This window comes from Cavia porcellus, unplaced genomic scaffold, assembly GCF_034190915.1.
Source record: "Cavia porcellus strain 051 isolate PalLab524CR breed Dunkin Hartley unplaced genomic scaffold, mCavPor4.1 scaffold_17, whole genome shotgun sequence".
Taxonomy (NCBI): Eukaryota; Metazoa; Chordata; class Mammalia; order Rodentia; family Caviidae; genus Cavia; species Cavia porcellus.
The window spans coordinates 25,626,822-25,644,734 of NW_026947500.1; the positions used below are offsets into that span (position 1 = coordinate 25,626,822).

At 51.6% G+C, this 17,913-nt stretch overlaps 1 protein-coding gene and 1 long non-coding RNA gene across 2 annotated transcripts in view; one reads left to right on the plus strand and one right to left on the minus strand.

The window, feature by feature from the left end:
* Syt12 (synaptotagmin 12) overlaps window positions 1-17,913 on the plus strand; it is a 21,259-nt gene continuing 3,346 nt past the window's right edge. Inside the window, exons 1-6 of the mRNA XM_003468283.5 lie at window positions 1-429; window positions 6,682-6,732; window positions 11,150-11,343; window positions 13,021-13,413; window positions 16,201-16,416; window positions 16,986-17,106. Of these exons, the coding sequence (XP_003468331.1) occupies window positions 6,699-6,732; window positions 11,150-11,343; window positions 13,021-13,413; window positions 16,201-16,416; window positions 16,986-17,106 (958 nt within the window). The 5' untranslated portion in view covers window positions 1-429; window positions 6,682-6,698. The remainder of the gene's footprint in view (window positions 430-6,681; window positions 6,733-11,149; window positions 11,344-13,020; window positions 13,414-16,200; window positions 16,417-16,985; window positions 17,107-17,913) is intronic.
* LOC134470896 (uncharacterized) overlaps window positions 16,028-17,913 on the minus strand; it is a 46,933-nt gene continuing 45,047 nt past the window's right edge. The window contains exons 6-7 of the long non-coding RNA XR_010040101.1: window positions 17,559-17,717; window positions 16,028-16,266 (exon numbers count right to left, since the gene is read on the minus strand). This is a non-coding gene — a long non-coding RNA (uncharacterized LOC134470896). The remainder of the gene's footprint in view (window positions 16,267-17,558; window positions 17,718-17,913) is intronic.

Sequence of the window (17,913 nt, forward strand, 5' to 3'; positions counted from 1 at the left end):
CCTGGGGTCGGGAATGAGGGATTCGGCTTGGCCTCCTGCGCCCTCCCACCCCGGGTCTCCCCGGCGCGCGTTTGCAGATCTCCGGCTCACTCCCCGGCAGCGCTGCGCGGCTCTCGGGATTGGAAAGCGCTCGGGATTGTCACTTTAAATTAAAGACGGAGAGGGCGGGCGAGCGGGGGAGCGCGCGGCGGGCTCCTGGGAGCGTGCCCGGACTGCGGCGCAGCTCCTGTCCGTCGCCCCGGCCCGGCGGAGCCCCCGACCCGCGCCGCGCTCTTCCGCCTGAGGCGGGCGCCCGGCGACACTGCAGGGGTGGCGTTGCCGCCGGCGGCCTGGGTTGGCGCCGGTGCGTGCGCGCTGCGGGAGGCGGGCCGGGAGCCGAGAGCTCGAGAGTGAGCCCGAGTCGGAGCGGCGGCCCCTCGGCGAGCCCGGGTGAGTACGCACCCGGCCGACCCCGGCGCCGGCGGGGATACGCACCCTGCGCGCGGACGCACGCGTCCCCTTCCTTGCGCCACGGACCTGGGGGCCCCCCGCACACTCCTCGCGTCTGCAGCCCGGCCGCTCTTGCACGCGAACGCCAGGCACAGCGCACGCTGGGCGCCCTTGTCCGGCCCAGCCACTCCGCGCACTGCGCATCGCCTCGCGCCCGCACGCCGGCTCGCTCGCCCGCCCGCGTGTGCACACACGCGGCTTACCCCGCTGTTTACACGCCTCCCCTGAGCCCACGCCCCACGCACACCCCTCACTTTCACACTCAGCGCCCTATTTTCATTATCCCTGCCCGGGTATTAGAACCTCTAGGACCCCAGGGTCAAGCTCCCCCACTCCTGTGTCCAAAAGCGGGGAGGGGACTTCCTCAGACCAAAATGCCTGGTCTGCAGGAACTGTTCTGCTATCAGGCACGTAGCACCTCATCCCCAGGAGGCCCTGGGCAGTATGTGTGAAGAGATAGAGAAGACCTGCAGATTTGGGCAGGACGTGGGGACTGGGAGCAGGGTCTGTGAGTGGAGCCCCCCACCAACCGACCATCCTGGCAAGCCCTGTGCTGCAGAGCAGCTGTGTGCCTGCTCCTCAGTCAGTCCATCTACATGGCAAAGAGCCTGGGAAAGCCACATGCTAGTTAGAGGGTCAGCCTCTTTGAGCATGGGTGACAGGTTTGGAGAGTGACAGCAGTAGTAATTGCAATTAGAAATGGAGAAGAAACTGAGGCCCTAGAAGGGCAGTAGACCCACCTAAGTTAACAAGGCCAGTCCAAAGAAGAGTCAGGATAAGTATTCACATACCCCTGCCTCCCCACTTGGAAATACAAAACTGTGCTGGAGCGCTCAGGATTGTTGGGCCTCATAACCTAGGGTCTCAGCCTGGACTCTGTCCCCTACAGCTCCCTGTGACTATAGCAAAACCATGTCATGGGCCTGAGTTTTCATAGCCATACAAGGTCCCAGAACAGCAGCTCTTCAAAGGTTTGCAGGGAGAATGCACAGAAGTAACAGAGGCAAGTCTTTGGTACAATGCCTGGTGCACAGTAGGTGCTCAACCTCAGCCACCACCAAGCCCCAGCCAGTCTGTACTGTGGTTTCTGTGGGCTGTTTGGAGGATGACGCCAGGATGTGGTCATCTTGAAAGTGTTGGGGTGGGGGAAGCACTCAAAAGGGTCATCAAACCTACAGGTCCTAAAGACAATCTCTCGGCCTGGAATATTGAGGCTCCTCTGTATCCCCTGCCTTGGCCTCAATCCTCCTCATTACCTGCTGGTCTCAGGGTGGGGGAAGGGAGAGCTGACCCCTTGTCAGCCAGAGACATGTAGAGGATACTGAGCAAAGATGAGGTGGAGTGGGGATGCTCTTCCTCTGACAAGTTACAGAATTCCTGGAAAGCTATTTTTCTGACAAGCTTAGAAGGGGGCATCTGGCTTGGTCAGATTCCAAAAAAGCCAAGTGGGGTGCCCCCGCCCCCCTCTTCTCCTTTGTGGTGTGGCTGCCTCAGGTCTGATCAGGAATCAGCATAGTGGCCTAAAGCCCAGGCCCAGATCCATCCCTCCTTGGCACAGAGCCCAGTGTTGCTATTCATAAGCCGAGAGTCCCAGGACCCCAGCTTCCTCATCTGTAGAATGGGATCCAATAATCCATTCAATCACCAGGTCTACAGTGGGTGCTTACAGTGCACCAGGCGTAGTACTAAGCACTTAGCACATATATAGAAGCAGCAATGAGAGGTTTTGCTAGAAAGGTACTTTTGAGCTGGAATTTGAACGGGGAGCTATTGCCAGTTAGTAGTAGTTGCAGTGTAGACGGAAGGACTAAAGTAGGTTGGGTGGGGTGGGGTGGGGTGGGATGGGGTGGGAGGGGTAAAGGAGGGGAAGGTACAGTTTCAGCTTAGCTCCAATGTCTGTGCTGTTTGTTTTTGTGTGTCACTGGCTGCCATGGCCCCGTATCCTGTGCTAGCTGAAGCCATAGCCTGAAAGACCTCCAGGACACTAGCAGAAGCCCAGAAAGGTTGCCTGGGGTCAGTGGAGCTAGGGGGTCTCAGGGAACATGAGGAAAGCCACCAAAAGTATTTGCTGCAGGGCCAGACCTGGCCTGGTCTCAGCTCTTCACTCATCGGCTGAATGACCTTGGGCCAATTCACTGTCCTCTGAGCCTCCCTTTTCTCCTCCATGGAGTTCAGATAACATATTTGCTCCAGAGGGGTCTAGGGAGACAATAGTGGTGGTGCATGTAAAGTCCTTGCCTTGGGGCTTTTGCTGCCAATGGGACAGGTGCTGAGTGGAGGAACAGGTGCCACTGCTGCTGGCTTTGAGCAAGTCATTTAACCTCTCTGAACCTCTCCTACTGCATCCCAAATCCACCTCACCAGCTTAGGAGCAGAAGTGTTTTCACAAACCAGCGGGTTCTGAGAATGAATGAAGGATGGGAGAGACCAGGTGTGAACCAAGAAGAAAAATGTCCATACTCCATTATTCTTGAGGAAAAGGCAAAGTGCGCTCAGCCCCAGTGTTTACTATTGTTGCAAGAAAGGGTACAGACCCACTCTCCCGGATTTTAACTTTTCAAAGGAAGCTGAAAATCCTTTTATGGTGGTGGTGGTGTATGGGAGGGGGGGTTTGAGACAATCTGTAATCCAGATTAGCCTTGAACTTGCTATCCTCCTGCCTCAGCCTCCCAAGTGCTGAGGGTATAGTTGTATACCACCACAGCTGACTTGGAAGTCCGTGTGTGTGTGTGTGAGTGTGTGAGTGTGTGTGTGTCTGTGTGTGTGGTTTTGTGGTTCTGGAGGTCAAACCTAGAGCCTCACACATCCTAGACAAATGTTCTATGGCTGAACTACATCCCCAGGCTTTTTATTAAAATTCATTTTAATTGGAAATTTCTCAATTTATAAATGTAACTCATTTAAGTATTAGCAAATAAAACACATGCACTGGCTAGCAGTGCAGTCTATGTGTTTGTACTTCTTGGGGGCCTTTCCGGACCATGGTCAGACCAATAACCACAGCAGTTACTATTTGCCAAGCCCTGTCACACTCCCCTTGTCATTCCACCTTCCTTGTACCCTCCCAGGACAATCCTGAGCCCTTTTCACAGACGATGCAAGAACAGGGGGACTAAAAAAATTGCATGAGGCCACTCGAGCCAGGAAAGGGGAATCTGGGGCTCAGAGCTGGGGCAGTTGACTGTATACCTGGGTGCAAGCTGACATCCTTCAGGAGCCTTCACATCTGCCCAGCCTTGTCTCTCCACTTATCCAGATGTGCCCTGGCTCCTAACCCTTCACAGTGAACCACAGAGAGAACTTCTGTGCCTAGCAGACAATCACATCTTCCCCACTCAGCTTTCAGGGGACTGGTGCTGTGATGGGGAGTGTTTGAGATTCTGCAGAATGGAGGTCCCCCTGAGAAGTGATACAGCCTGAGGTTCTGCCCTGTAGCGTGCAGGCGGTGCTGTGGTGGGCGTGTAGGGGGTGTGTGTGCCTTTCCACAGTCCGTAGCTAGCATACTGCTGGCGTTGGCTGTCTCAGCTTGGCCTCTCTTGCCAAGCCAGTTCCTGCTTGGTAAGCAGGAAAGAATGCTGATGGCATTGCCGGATTTCCAGCAAGGCAGAGGCAGGCAGGAGTATGTGTTCTTGTTGTGTTTCAGTGTTTCTGGATTCCAGCCATCAGGGGATAGAGCCACTTTGGACTTGTACCAGGTGACCCATGTGACCCACAATTCTTAGGCAACGTTTCTGAAACCATATGCCTACCTGCAGTAAGACAAAGTGATTAGGAGCATGAAGCCAGATGACCTGGGTTGAATGTTTGTTAACCATGTGGCCTGGGGCAAATTACTTTAACTTCATGCTGACATTCTCATCTACAAACCAGACATCTTAACAATGCCAACCTCAAAGGATTGTTATGAGAGTTAAATGAGTTCACATATATGCAAAGTCCTTGCAGCCAAGCTTAGTGCATAAAAAGTGTTTGAGCTCTTCTCATCTCAAGGGCTGTTATTATCTCAAGCCTAGGACCCGCACTCAAGTAAGGATGGGTGAGGCATTCTGGTTGCCTGCATCCCATCACCATAGCAACCCTCATCTCATGTTGGGAGGGGGCAGCATCAGGAAAGCAGGAGCCACGAGCTGTCTGTGTATACCCTTATCTAGCTACCTTAAGGCTAATAGCACCTTCATATGGGATGGATTCTAAGCACCCCAACTTCTTGACTCCAAAGCCACTGATTGGAGAGAACCCCAGAATTCCTAAAAGTGCACAGTGTCTCGGCTGATCCCAAAGAAAGCCTAAAATATACTGGGCAGGGTTGGGAACTGGTGATCCACAGCCCACCAGCCTTTTATGACACTTTCTGTACACTTTTTGTGAATTGATTGCAGTATGTAAAAACCAGGAAGCCAGGCCTAGTGATGCATTCCTGTAGTCTCCAGTACTCAGGAAGCTGGGGCAGGAGGATCACTTGAGCCCAAGAGTTCAAGACCAGGGCAACACATTGAGACCCATCTCAAAACATAAATTAAAATTTAAAAAGAAATAAAAAATAAAAATGGGAAAAGTCCACATTTAAAAATACAAGTGCCTAGATGTGGTGGTACATGCCTTTAATCACAGCACTGAATCCTCATGCCTGAAATCCTAGGCTGAGGGAAGAGGGTCGCAAGTTCAAACTCCTGTCTAGGCAACTTAGAAAGAACCTGTCTAAAAATTAAAAAAAAAAAATTAAGATCTGGGGATGTAGATCAGGGCAGATGCCCTGAGTTCAGTCCCCATTATTACCAAAATAAATAAAATAAAACCAAACAAAAGCAATCCAAGTACTGAACCTGACTTTTCTTTAATGAACCAGAAGACCCAGCTATGCTGGGCTGGCATTTTCAGTGGATCAGAAAGGCAGCCTCCCCACAGCCAAGGAAGTACTCCAAAATTCTTACATACTTCTCCTTACCTGCCTGGGCCTGTGGGCCTTTGGGGCATAGGCACCTCTGAATGCAAGGGAACCCATATTTTGGGTATCCTGGCCTGCTGTGCCCCTGAGCAGAAATCTCAATTAGTGCAGCTCATCCCTGCTTTCCTTTTCCAGAACTCTCCACACCTACCCACTTGGAACTCATCTTTGAGCCAGACTGACTTCTTAGCAACAGTACAGTAATAATAAAACAGTAAGCAGTCGCCAGGGCTCAGGTAATGACTTGTGTGATCTCCCAGACCTTTCCAGAAGAATCTGGTGAGACTTCAGTGGTTCATAAAACCTGAAAGTAGAGGGAGAAACCATCCCAAGCAGGGAAAGGACTGAGAATAGAACTGTGGGGAAATGTGGTCTTTGCAATCTAAATGGAAGCACTGGCGGTGCAGCCCAAGAACACACCAGGGAGACTGCGCTAATGGGCAGGAGTCGTCGCTGCTCTCAGCCCGCCCATGCTAACATGGAGATGAGGCAGGGTTGCCAGATTTAGCAAAACACAGGACACTCACTAACACCAGAGTTTCAGTTAAGCAATGGATAGTTTTTTAGCATACATAATGTCCCATGCCACATTTGGGACTAAACACTAAACACTAATCTGGGAAGGCACAATGGCATTGATCTGTAGTCCCAGCTACTCAGGAGGCTGAGACAGGTGAATTATTCCAGTCCAGGAATTTGAAACTATCTTGGGCAACAGAATGAGACCTCATCTTAAAACAATTAATTTAGTAAAGTAAAAGTGAATCTGAACTCTTTTTTTTTTTTGTCTTTTTCCTTTTTATTAGTACCGGGGATTGAACTCATGACTGCCTGCTTGTAAGTCAGGTGCTTATGCCGCTGAGCTAAATCTCCATCCCATGAATCTGAACTTCTAATGCCACTGGGTATCCTGGTGGTTGATTTGTTTTCTCAGTGCTGGGCATGAAACCCAGACCCGTATACACGCCATGAAGTCATCCTGTCATTGAGCCACGTCCTCAGCCCCAACATCCTATGCTTCATCAGACAGCTCTGAAACATGGTGTTAAAGTGCTTGGAAAGAGGCTTGAATACCATTTTTTAAATGTCATTTTTTTAAAACACTCCCCCTTCAGCCAAGCTCCCCTTCCTGCTGAGTGTGAACTCGAAGAGACAGACATGCAAATGCCAGGAAGGCGCACACAGAGGCAGGGCTGGTGACCCTCTGCAGCTGTCACCACTGATACTCTTTTCCCTTTCCCTCCCAGCCACTGCAGGGGAAGCCATGGCCGTGGATGTGGCAGAATACCACCTGAGCGGTGAGTGTCCCCGCGGCCATTGGAGATGGTGCCAGGCCCGGGGTGGGAGGTGTTGGTGGGCCTGAGCGAGGGCTTTGTTTTACTGTACATACAATCAGTAACTTACCCAAGGTCGCACAGCCTTGGGGACACCATGCAGTGCACCTGAGACTTTTCTACCCCCATGGTTCCTTCCTGTAGAAGCAACTGCCTCCATCTCCAGGGCATCCCCAAGAACGTCAGTGTTAGACATGGGGACAAGCAACTCAGGGGTCACCCAGCCCCGGGGAGGGAGAATGTCTGGGATGCACGTTTCCCCTGTGACTCTATCTGGTACCAACCTCCAAGATGGGATGGCCTGGCCTGGGGTTTCCAGATGTGGTCCCCCAGCCCTGCCAGCTGCTGGTGGCTGGTGGCACCCAATGCTCCCCTCTGCATGCACAGGCAGGAGAAGTGAGCCTTAGCAAGGAAAGGGACAGTAATACCAAGTGAGGACTTAATCTCAGGTCTCCCGACTCCTAGGCTAGTACAGCCAGTCACACCAGCTGCTAACCTAACTCAGCCCTGCACTAGGCCAGGCAGAGCTGCAGGATGTGCCAGGATCACCTTTCCCAACTCTAGCCAGTGATCCTTCCTTTTTGCCAGCAGCTTACAGGTCTTTCCAATGACCTTGATGTGACAAAGCTACTCTAAGCCTCCACTTACTCATCTGTATAATGGGATCATGGAGAACTCTGGAGTTGACCTGGCCCAGCACCAACATAGCTCTCCCTGGGCCTGGTGTTTTCCCCACCTCTTCCAGGCTAAGCCCTCAGGTCTGGGGACGAGGTTACTGGCAAGTGCACAGCCAGAGTCATACAGTCTGGCAGCAGTTCACTGCCCTGTCCCTCAGCTTCCCCATCTGAAACATGGGGGCAAAAATAGAATCCACCTGGCAGGATTGTTTGGCAGACTCAATAGGTCAGTGCATGTGACAAGCTTAAGCAGGACCTGACAAATAGTAAATGCTTCCTAAGTGACCTGTTATTCATCATCCCGCTCTTCCTCTTCCTCCCCTTCATGTCTGGTCTAGCTTAAGCCCTCACTGCCTTTGAGGACTCTTCTCATATTGCCCCCAATTTGGTACTCCATAAAATCAGTCAGTCAGTGAATATCCATCGTCATTTTCTGCCCCAGCCTTGCTACTGTGTTCTGTTGACCAAGGCTTGGGCCTCGGTTCCCTAGGACCCAGGTCCTCTGAGGCCGGGCAGCCCTGCTTTTTTGCCTATCCGACTGGGCCTTGCACCTCAACCTCTGGCCACGCCTCTGCTGCCACCCACCCATGGGGCCCCTCTGGGGCAGTGTCCATGTCACTGTCCAGTCTTCCAAGTGCTGTCCTATCCCATCTGCCTCCACAGACACCAAGACCAATACAGAGCTTTGGCGTGCCAGGGCCTGAGGCCCTCTGTAGTTGTGGTTTTATTTAGCCCACAAACCACATTCTGTCCCCAGGAGCAGTCAGGATTCATCAGTTTGCTTAGTCCCTTCAACCCTGTTACCTAATCAGCCCACTTTCCACGGTCTGCCCAGGCCTGTCTATTTGCTATGATTTTTACATCAAAAACATGTCATTATGTTGGGGACCTTCCCCCATCCCCCCTTACTGATGCTGGGATGCTGGAAATGTTTCTCCAAATTACCACAGGCCCTTCCCAGTGACCTCAGTTGTCATTCTGGAAGGCCAGTGACATCCTCTCCCATGACAGTACAGCACTGTCAGCCCCCATCAGCCCACTTGGTAGGACCTTCAGGCTGTTTCCAGATTTCTTCTGTTATAAATACAGCCTTGATGACTCACACCACACATAAAACTGTTGGGATTTTTCCCCTCTGAATATGTTGGTAGGAAGTCAGGCACAGTGGCACTTACCTGTAATCCTAGCACGTTGGGAAACTGAGGCAGGAAGATGACAAGTTTGAACCCAGCTTGGGCAATTTAGCAATTCAGCAAGATCCTCTCTCAAAAATAAAATAGCTTGGGGCTGGGGATTTAGCTCAGCGGCATAAGCGCCTGCCTTTGTAAACACGTGGTCGTGAGTTCAATCCCTGGTACTGACCAAAAAAAAGAACCTCAAAAAGTAAAATAAAATATCTCAATCCAAAGGCCCTGGGTTGGATCCTCAATACCAAAAAAACCACCAACAACAACCACCACCAATCAATTCACCAGGGGAGGATCACCATGTGGGGGATGTGTTTGTCATCATCTCCATTTTCCAGATGAAGAGAGTGGGTGACTTGCTTAGGATCCAAGGTTCCTGCACCCAGGTACAGGATAAATGTTGGGTTATAGACTGGGCCTCCCCGGAGTCTGTGGGTTCTGGCTGCAGATGGTCCTGGCTGGAAGGGCTGCCCAATTGTACGATTCCATCCTGGATAGTGGACTTTGGGACAGAAGGGACAAGGAGTCCCACCAGTCCCTGGTATCCCTCACCACCACCACCACCCCCGCATTCGGCTCAGTCTGGGCTTCTTTTTTTTTTTTTTTTTTTCCTTCTCCATTGTATCTGCCCCCAACTCCCAGTCCCTGCTGCCTTACCTGGTGACACTTCTTGCTCCTTATATCTCAGCTCACACATTTCTCCTCCTGGAAGCCTTCCTGGGCTACTCCCAGTATAGTTCCTAGCAGCCTTTTTTGTATATTTATTTGTTCCCTCCCCCCAGCTCCTTAGACAGTGAGCTGCTGAAAGACAGGGGCTGGGCCTGGGGCTGACGCCCTAGCGCTGGCTCCCCCTGCCCACAGGGTACTGGCACACAGTAGGTACTCAGTGAATGGTCAGTAGTAGGTCTTCACCCCCAAAGTGCCCTCCCCGCTTCTCTCCACCTTACTGCTAGGGAACCATGCCAGGTCAATGCTTGGTGGGGCGATGGTCATGCCTGCTTGCTCTGGAGCCTGGCCTTTCTGTACCTCAATTTCCCCATATGGGTATATGAGTACAGAGGCAGTGCTGGGAACTGTATTTGCCTCTCTGCCCAATGAACCTCAGCATAGCATGGCTCCTTTTGGAAAGCAGGGCCAGGTTTCCTACAGAGGGAGGCCAACCACCGTGCCAGGTGAGCTCCCTCTGAACACAGCAGAGAAGAGCAAATCTCTGTATTAGGGGACAAGGAGGTACAGCCAGGGAAATCCCTGCACTTGGCAGTGGAGGAAAACATCCGAGCATCTGGATTTGTCCCCAAATACTGCACAGCCTGTGGCCACGTCTCACTCTCAGGATGATTCCTTGGTTTGTTGGTTTTAGGTTAGAGTTTTACTAAGAAGTAAGACACGCATACATACAACTCACCCACTCTGAAGTGCACGGCTTCTGGGGTCTTTAGTACTAGCTGCATAATTGTTTTTTGTTTTTTTGTACCAGGGATCAAACTCATGACCTCAAGCTTGCCAGGCAGGCACTTATGCCAATAGGCTAAATCCCCAGCTGTATAATCAGTTTTTATTTTTCATTATACAAAAGAAACCATTCTCCATCTAACTTCCTCCATTTGCAAATTCTAAGCATTCTATTGACAGTGTTTCCCAGGATCTACAGGGCATTCGGTCCAGGACCCCCAGATACCAAAAGCAATGAATGTTTAAGTCTCCTGTATAAAAATGCTGTAGCATTTGCATGTAACCTACTCATCCTGCCATATACCTTACACCATGTCTAGATGACTTATACGAAACATGATGTAAATGCTTTGGAAGAAGTAGTTATGCTGTACTGCCTGGGGATAATGACATGGAAGTAAGGATAACAAGTCTGCACACGTTCTGTACAAACACAGCCATCCTCGGCCCGATGACAACAGAACCATCCGGGCTGGGTGAATCCACAGAGACAGAAACCACAGACACAGGGGCAGGGCTGACTATAAATGGAATTCAACAATCTGTGGTCTTTGTGTCTGGCTTCTTTCAGGCCACATGATGTTTTCAAGGTTCATCCACATAACAGTGTGTTAGCGTCTGTACTTCTTGCCTTCTTATTGCTGGATAATATTCCGTTGCAGGGATACTCACCGTGCATTTATGTGCTCATCAGTTGGTGGACATTGGGTTGGCCTGAAGGCTTGAGGCAAAAATAGGGTCCCCCAAATCTCCCTTCTCTTCCATCAGACCCAAAAGACTGCTTTGATTATCTAGAAGCAACAATCCTCTGGAGGGTGTAAGTTTCGAGAACCAAGGAACCAAGAACAACCCTATTTGTTGAAAACCTAAAGAATATCTAACCCAGTCCAGAGCTCTTCATCTGCTTTGCCCAGTACTGAGGCCCCTACACCTAGCACTGACCCTTGCACATAGTAAGCACTCAATAAAAAGGCACTCTGTACTAAGTCTATGCTGAACAACCTGTTGAGGGAGGGGTCTGTAACCACTGTAGCCCACTAACACCAGGCTACCCTTGCCTTGCAGTCATCAAGAGCCCTCCTGGTTGGGAGGTGGGTGTCTATGCCGCAGGGGCCCTGGCACTGCTGGGAATCGCTGCTGTGAGCCTATGGAAGCTCTGGACGTCAGGAAGCTTCCCCAGCCCCTCCCCATTCCCCAATTATGACTACAGGTACCTTCAGCAGAAGTATGGGGAGACTGACACGGAAGCCAGGCCGAAGGTGAGGCCCCTGTCCTTCAGGTGCACATGATGGGGTGCCCACCCCACCCCTCCCCCACTCTGGCTCTGTGCTGGTTAACATCCTCCTGGGAATGCCACCAGACCTCCTTGTGCCCCTGCGGATCTCCTCCTCCTAGCCCAGTGCCAGGAAGTCAACAGATATGTGCTGAATGAATGAACTCTCAGTTTTAAAAACCATCTTGCAAACAAACGAACAAAAAAAGTAAGAGAGAAAACATCTTCCCAAATACCACCACTACCCAACTGTGAAATTTCCTTTCCTCTCCTCTCCTTTGTCTTCTTTCTACAGTACTAGAAATTGAGCCCAGGGATGCACTTTCATTGAGCTATGTCCCAGCCCCTTGCTACGTTGCTCAGGTTGAACTTGAACTTAAGATTCTCCTTCTTCAGTCCCCTAAGTGCTAAAATCACAGATGTGAGCTACCAAACTCAGCTCTAAACTGACTTTTTGATATATTTCTTTCTCCCCTCCTCCTTTGTTTTCATGCATACTTTTACATAGTAGGTACCACATTTCCATGGATTTTATACTCTCTTTATTTCACTTATTTATTTATTTATTATGGGTATTGGGGATCCACCTGCTTGTAAGGCAGGTGGTTACGCCGCTGAGCTAAATCCCCAACCCCATCTTTATTTCACTTATAACTGAAGATTTTTCCTCTATGGTTAACAACTGGCATAAACACCATTTCAATGGCTGCATAAGATTACTTTCTGTGTTCCATGATTTACTAAATGACACTGAATAATATATTGGATGATTTGCATGTAAAACTTTGTCTTCTTTAGGAATATACTTTGGATAGGTGCCCAGATGTGGAATTACTGTATCAGGGGGTACAGATACTTTAGGGGTATCTTCATGTAGTGCTGAATGTCTACACTCACTTGCTGAAAATGTTTCAAACGTATAGAATTCCAGAGAGTATGGCATGCATGTCTTACAAAGAAAACTTTCTTGTGAGCATTTTTGTAATTTTCTTATGATGCTACTCAGCCATCTACTGTGTGGCCATGCCCTGATGATGTAACCCACTTCCCCCTTTGCTGGACACTTAGATTGCTAACTGGTTTTTCCCTTTATCATCACTGCAGCCAGAAATGATGTGTCACCCTTGCACTTAGGAGACAGGCAGGGAGAAACTGCCAGTAGTTCAAGGACAGCCTGGGCTACATAGTGACACCTTGTTTCAAAAAAAAAAAAAAAAAAAAAAAAATTATGAGCCTCCCTGCAGTTGACATCTTTCTGGATGGAATTCTATCCCAATAAATGAACATGAAAAAACCTTTAATAACATTCTGGTTGGGAGAGAAAATGAGCAATGCAGTTATTAGTAACACAGAATAGCATTAAATAAGGAATTTAAGCTAAGGGATGCACCGCTGTTTTAAAAGGGGAATCTTGGAGGTTCCTTGAATGAGCAGAGTTAATAGTATCTCTTTGCTGGCTCCTAAAGATGGCAGTGCATACCTGTAGCCTCAGCATTCCTGGAGGCTGAGGCAGGAGGATCAGAAATTCACACCCACCCTGGGCAACTTTGTGAGACCCTGTGCTACGTGCAAAGGCCATGGTTTTAGTCCCCGGTACCGCAAAAACAAAACACAGAACCTGTAGCGCTTCTGATGCTTCCATGTCCCCTTTGCTCACCCCCAGAGAGCGCCTGCCTGGAATGCCCCACGGGCCAGTGCTCGGGGGCCACCCAGCCGCAAAGGTAGCCTCAGCATCGAGGACACCTTTGAGAGCATCAGTGAACTGGGGCCGCTGGAGCTGATGGGCCGGGAGCTGGACCTGGCCCCCTACGGGCCCCTCCGAAAGTCCCAGTCGGCGGACTCCCTGAACTCCATCTCCTCCGTGAGCAACACCTTTGGGCAGGACTTCACGCTGGGCCAGGTGGAAGTGAGCATGGCATACGATGCCGCCTCGCACACCCTGCACGTGGCTGTGCTGCAGGGCAAGGACCTCCTGGAGCGTGAGGAGGCGAGCTTCGAGTCCTGCTTCATGCGCGTCAGCCTGCTGCCCGATGAGCAGATTGTGGGCATCTCTCGGGTAAGTGCCGCCGTCCTGGTGGGCAGAGGGCCTCTGTCTAGGGCCAAATGCTGTCCGTGAGGGCGCTGGAGAGCAGCCCTGGCTGCAGATTCAGGGCCCATTGTTTTGCTCCAAAGACAGAGCCTGATTATGAGCGCAATCTTCAGCCCTCCTGTCAGGGCAGTACCGTGTGCCTGCCATGGGGTCCTGGCAGGAAAGGGATAACCTACTCAACTGGCTAACTAGGAAGAGTTTAATGACAGGGCTGCTGACTGCAGTGTGGGTGAGGAGGCGGGTGCTACCCTGGGCCTATTAATGGGAGGTCTGAAGGGACAAAGGGAAAGTGAGGGACAGGGCCCCCTTGATGGGATCTGTGCCCAGCAGTCAAGGGATTTGGTCAGTCTCCAGCAATACTACAGAGAAGGGTCTCAGTTTCCCTTTAGTGACCCTGGTACCTGACCCTACTGAAAGGCAGAGGCCAAGGGGGCAAGTTGACATGGAGGTCTGTGTGCCAGCCCCTGGAGCCCACAGCAAAGTAAAGAAACACAGAATGGAGGCTTGCTGTAGTGACACACGCCTGTAATCTCAGCACTCTGGAAAGCTGAGGCAGAAAGACTATAAGTTCTACCCGAGCCTGGGCAATTTAATGACTTAGAAGGCCCTGTCTCAAAAAATAAAAAGGATTGAGGCTGTAGCTCAGTGTGAAGGTCCTGGGTTTAGTCCCCAGTATGACAAGAAGGAAAAGGAGAAGGAAGAGGAGGAGGAGGCGAGGAAAGAGGCCAGAGTCCTTGATCCTTGATAGAAGAAGTCAGCGCCACATGGGCCATACCCTCCTGCCCAGCAGCGGGCAGCTCTAGGCTCCAGACTCCATAGCTGGGAGCCCTCCGAGATGGGCACAGTGGCCAGCCAGGATGGGAGGAGCGTGAGGACCTGAAGGACCCAAGTGTCTTCTGACTCTCCCAGATATCTGTGCCCACCTGTGCCTGGTCACTTTTACCACAGTGAACACTGGCTGGCTGGCCCTGTCATCGCTCTTTACCCCATTCTGCCACCTTACCCTAGAAAGTGTAGAACTTGCTATTAGTGGGGGCCACCCAGGGGTATTGGGTGGCCCAGCTTCCCAGAGGCAGTACAGTGGGAGGTGAGGATCACACCCCAGTTCCATCACTTTCTAGCTGGGTGACCTTGCCTAAGTCACGTAAGCACTCAGTGATCTGTGAAATGCACACCAGTCATTGAGGAAAGGGTTAATTCAGCTCAAGTCCTCAGCCCCCTCCCCAGTAAATGTTTCATGCGGCTTTTGGGACATGGAAAAGCTGCCGTCAAGATGGATCCATGCTTCCCATGGGCTAGGCCACCTGAAGGACTGTGGGTCATTTATGACATATCCCTTGAGGAGGGACACCAGCAGATAATGGGCACCACAGCCTGATGTACTCACAGGTAAGCACCTGCCCCTCAGAGCCCACTGCATTCATGATCTCACATTAGTCCCCTGAGGTCATCAGGACAGGCTGTTGAGGCAGGTTATCCATGAGGAAACTGAGGCTTAGGAAGTGCTTTGCTCAAGACTGCCATAGCAGGGGCTGGGGATTTAGCTCAGCGGCATAAGCGCCTGCCTTGCAAACGGGCAGTCGTGAGTTCGATCCCTGGTACCGATAAAAAGGAAAAAGACAAAAAAAAAAAAAAAAAAAAGAGTGAGCAGGAGACCAGGGACTCACATTCCCTTACCCATGTGCCCATAAAGCACAATGCTCAGACAATGGGTGACTGGGGGCCTGAGCCCCTGTGGGCAACAGTTTGGCCAGGACAGAGATAGGGCTAGAAATCACAAAGAGCCTGAATGTCAAGGTCAGGAGCCCAGGAGGTGGGCTTTATCCATGGGGCCAAGGAGGGGACTACATGAGCAATATGGTACCTGAAGGTCACTGTAGGAAGAACCTTACAAGAACCAGGAAGTGACAGAAAAGTATGGCCACGGTGGCTGGAGGAAGTGGAGAATTTGTTCCCAGGAAGGCAGGCTTCATAGCACCATGGCCCAGCCAGTCCCAACCAAGTGGGCAGCTGCTGCATGCAGGGGAGCCCTCCTACTTCAGGGAAGGTGCCAGGAATGAGAACTCCTCTCTTTAAATATCATGGGCCGTGACTAAGGCAGTCCCCCACACAAGGTGGGGGGCAGGGCCAGCATGTATGTGTGCCTTGCCCAAGGACCTGCCCACAGCTCCCTGGGAGGAGGCCAGTGGCAACCACTGAGCAGAACTGAGCTCAGAAACGGGGCCTCCCCCGCCCTGCCTAGTCTCTCCATCCACTTGTCTGCCCCTCCATCCAGCCATCCATTCAGGGTTGACATAGGCCTGGGATTTCAAGGGCTGGTGACTCCCTGACAAGTGTCCCAGGCCCACTGCATGTCCGACCCAGGCAGGACTAGAGTAGATGCGAGACCGAGATCGACTCCCACAGAGCGTTGCGAGGGCTCTGGTGCCACAGGCACTAAGCCCAATCACTGGGCTCAATGGGAGCACTGAATGCCACACCACCATATCTGTCACCATGGAAGAGGATACATGGAACTTTTAAACCTTGCAAATGCACGGTCGTGAGTTCAATCCCCGGTACAAAAAAAAACAAAAAAAGATAAAACCGAGCCATCTAAGGAAGGCTTGTTATTGAGACTGTGGGGACATGACAGCCAGGAGTCTGCCTCTGGGCTCAGTGTCCAGTGCTCTCTCCCTGCTGCGGCCTCCACACCCGTGGTTGCTACCTCCTCCTCAGCTTTCATGTGCTTGCCACGGCCCTTTCTTGCTGTAGATCCAGAGGAATGCCTACTCCATCTTCTTCGATGAGAAGTTCTCCATCCCGCTGGACCCCACAGCCCTGGAGGAGAAGAGCCTGCGGTTCTCTGTGTTTGGTATTGATGAGGACGAGCGGAATGTCAGCACGGGGGTGGTAGAGCTCAAGCTGTCTGTGCTCGACCTCCCGCTGCAGCCCTTTGGTGGCTGGCTCTACTTACAGGACCAGAACAAGGTAAGTCTGACCTGCCTGGCCTGCGTGGCCACCTCCAGACAGAGCATAAACACGTACACTTCCAACTACTTCCACTCCACTGCCCTTTCTGCCACAGCTAAGGCCACTCTTACAAGCTCCAGTAGGGACACAGAGCTCTGGCTCCAAAGCAGACAAGCATCAGCTTGTCTTTATAAGTGTAAGGATGCCAGGGGTACATAAATTGTCATTTAAGCGAATAATGTAACTCCAGTCTACTTGGATCTCTATGCACTACCATCATAGAAAGTTTTTTTTTTCTCAGCCTAGAAGGAGGAGACAAAATCACAGTTGATTGATATGTTTGAAAGGCAACCTCTGGACCTCCTTCCAAGGCAGGGGCCACACTTGGCATGGAGGAGGGGTGGTACATGCTTCATGGTGTGGCAGGGGTGTGCCACTCCTTTCTTCACCCTGCCAGCCCAGTGCCTGGATGTAAGGGGCCCCAAGAGCAGCAACTTCTCGATGGAGAAGAAAGCTTCCACTCTTCCCTGGACTTCTCAGGTCCTGGGGGCCAAAAGCCCTCTGAGCCACCCTTGCCCCTCCCCCAGGCTGCAGATGCGGTGGGGGAGATCCTGCTGTCCCTCAGCTACCTGCCCACAGCCGAGCGCCTCACTGTGGTGGTGGTGAAGGCCAAGAATCTTATCTGGACCAATGACAAGACCACAGCAGGTAAGGCCCTGTTGGATGCCTGGCGCCACCATGTGACCCAACCATGTGTCATGGGCACCTGGCCACTTCACCATGTGGGCGGCATGGGGCCAGGAATCCCATAGCTTCAGCTTAGCTCAAAAGCCAAGCATGGCTGGTGGGGAGATTAATCCAGCTGGGAAACATGGGAACCCCGGAAGGTACCAGCCCCCCCACCCCTCCCCACATGAGAGCAGAGAGCTTCCAGTACATCCCAAAGCAGGGACCCAGGAAGGCAACTGTAACAGGTAGCCACAGACAGAGGGCTGGAGAACCCCGACCACAGGGAGTTGCAAGCCTGAGGTGGGGGCTGCCCAGGTTCAGGCATGCGCTGCAGGAACACCCAGTGGGCGACAGCTGATGGCCAGACGGGAACTTGGTATTTCAGAGCTGTACACCATTAGGCCCTGCTGAGGTGGTACTGGGTGACTCACAGCTGACGTCTGTGCTCAGCCATTTATAGAACAGGAAGTGATGGGTCTGCCGAGCTCCGTGGAGCATCATGTGAGGGAAATGCGTGGGCTGTGAGGCAGGCTGCCAATCCAAAGTCCAGCCCTTTGCCTGACTTGCCATGCAAGCTTCAGTCTTCTCATCTGTAAAATGGGATATTTAAAATACAATAGAGCTGGGCACTGTAGTGCTCGCCTGTGGTCCCAGCTACTCAAAAGGCTGAAGCAGGAGGGGTCCTTTGAGCCTACAAGTCTAGGACCAGCCTGGGTGACATAGTGAGATCCCATCTCCTTAAACAGACAAAATCATGAAGTCCCAGTGGCAAAGCTACTGGTGATA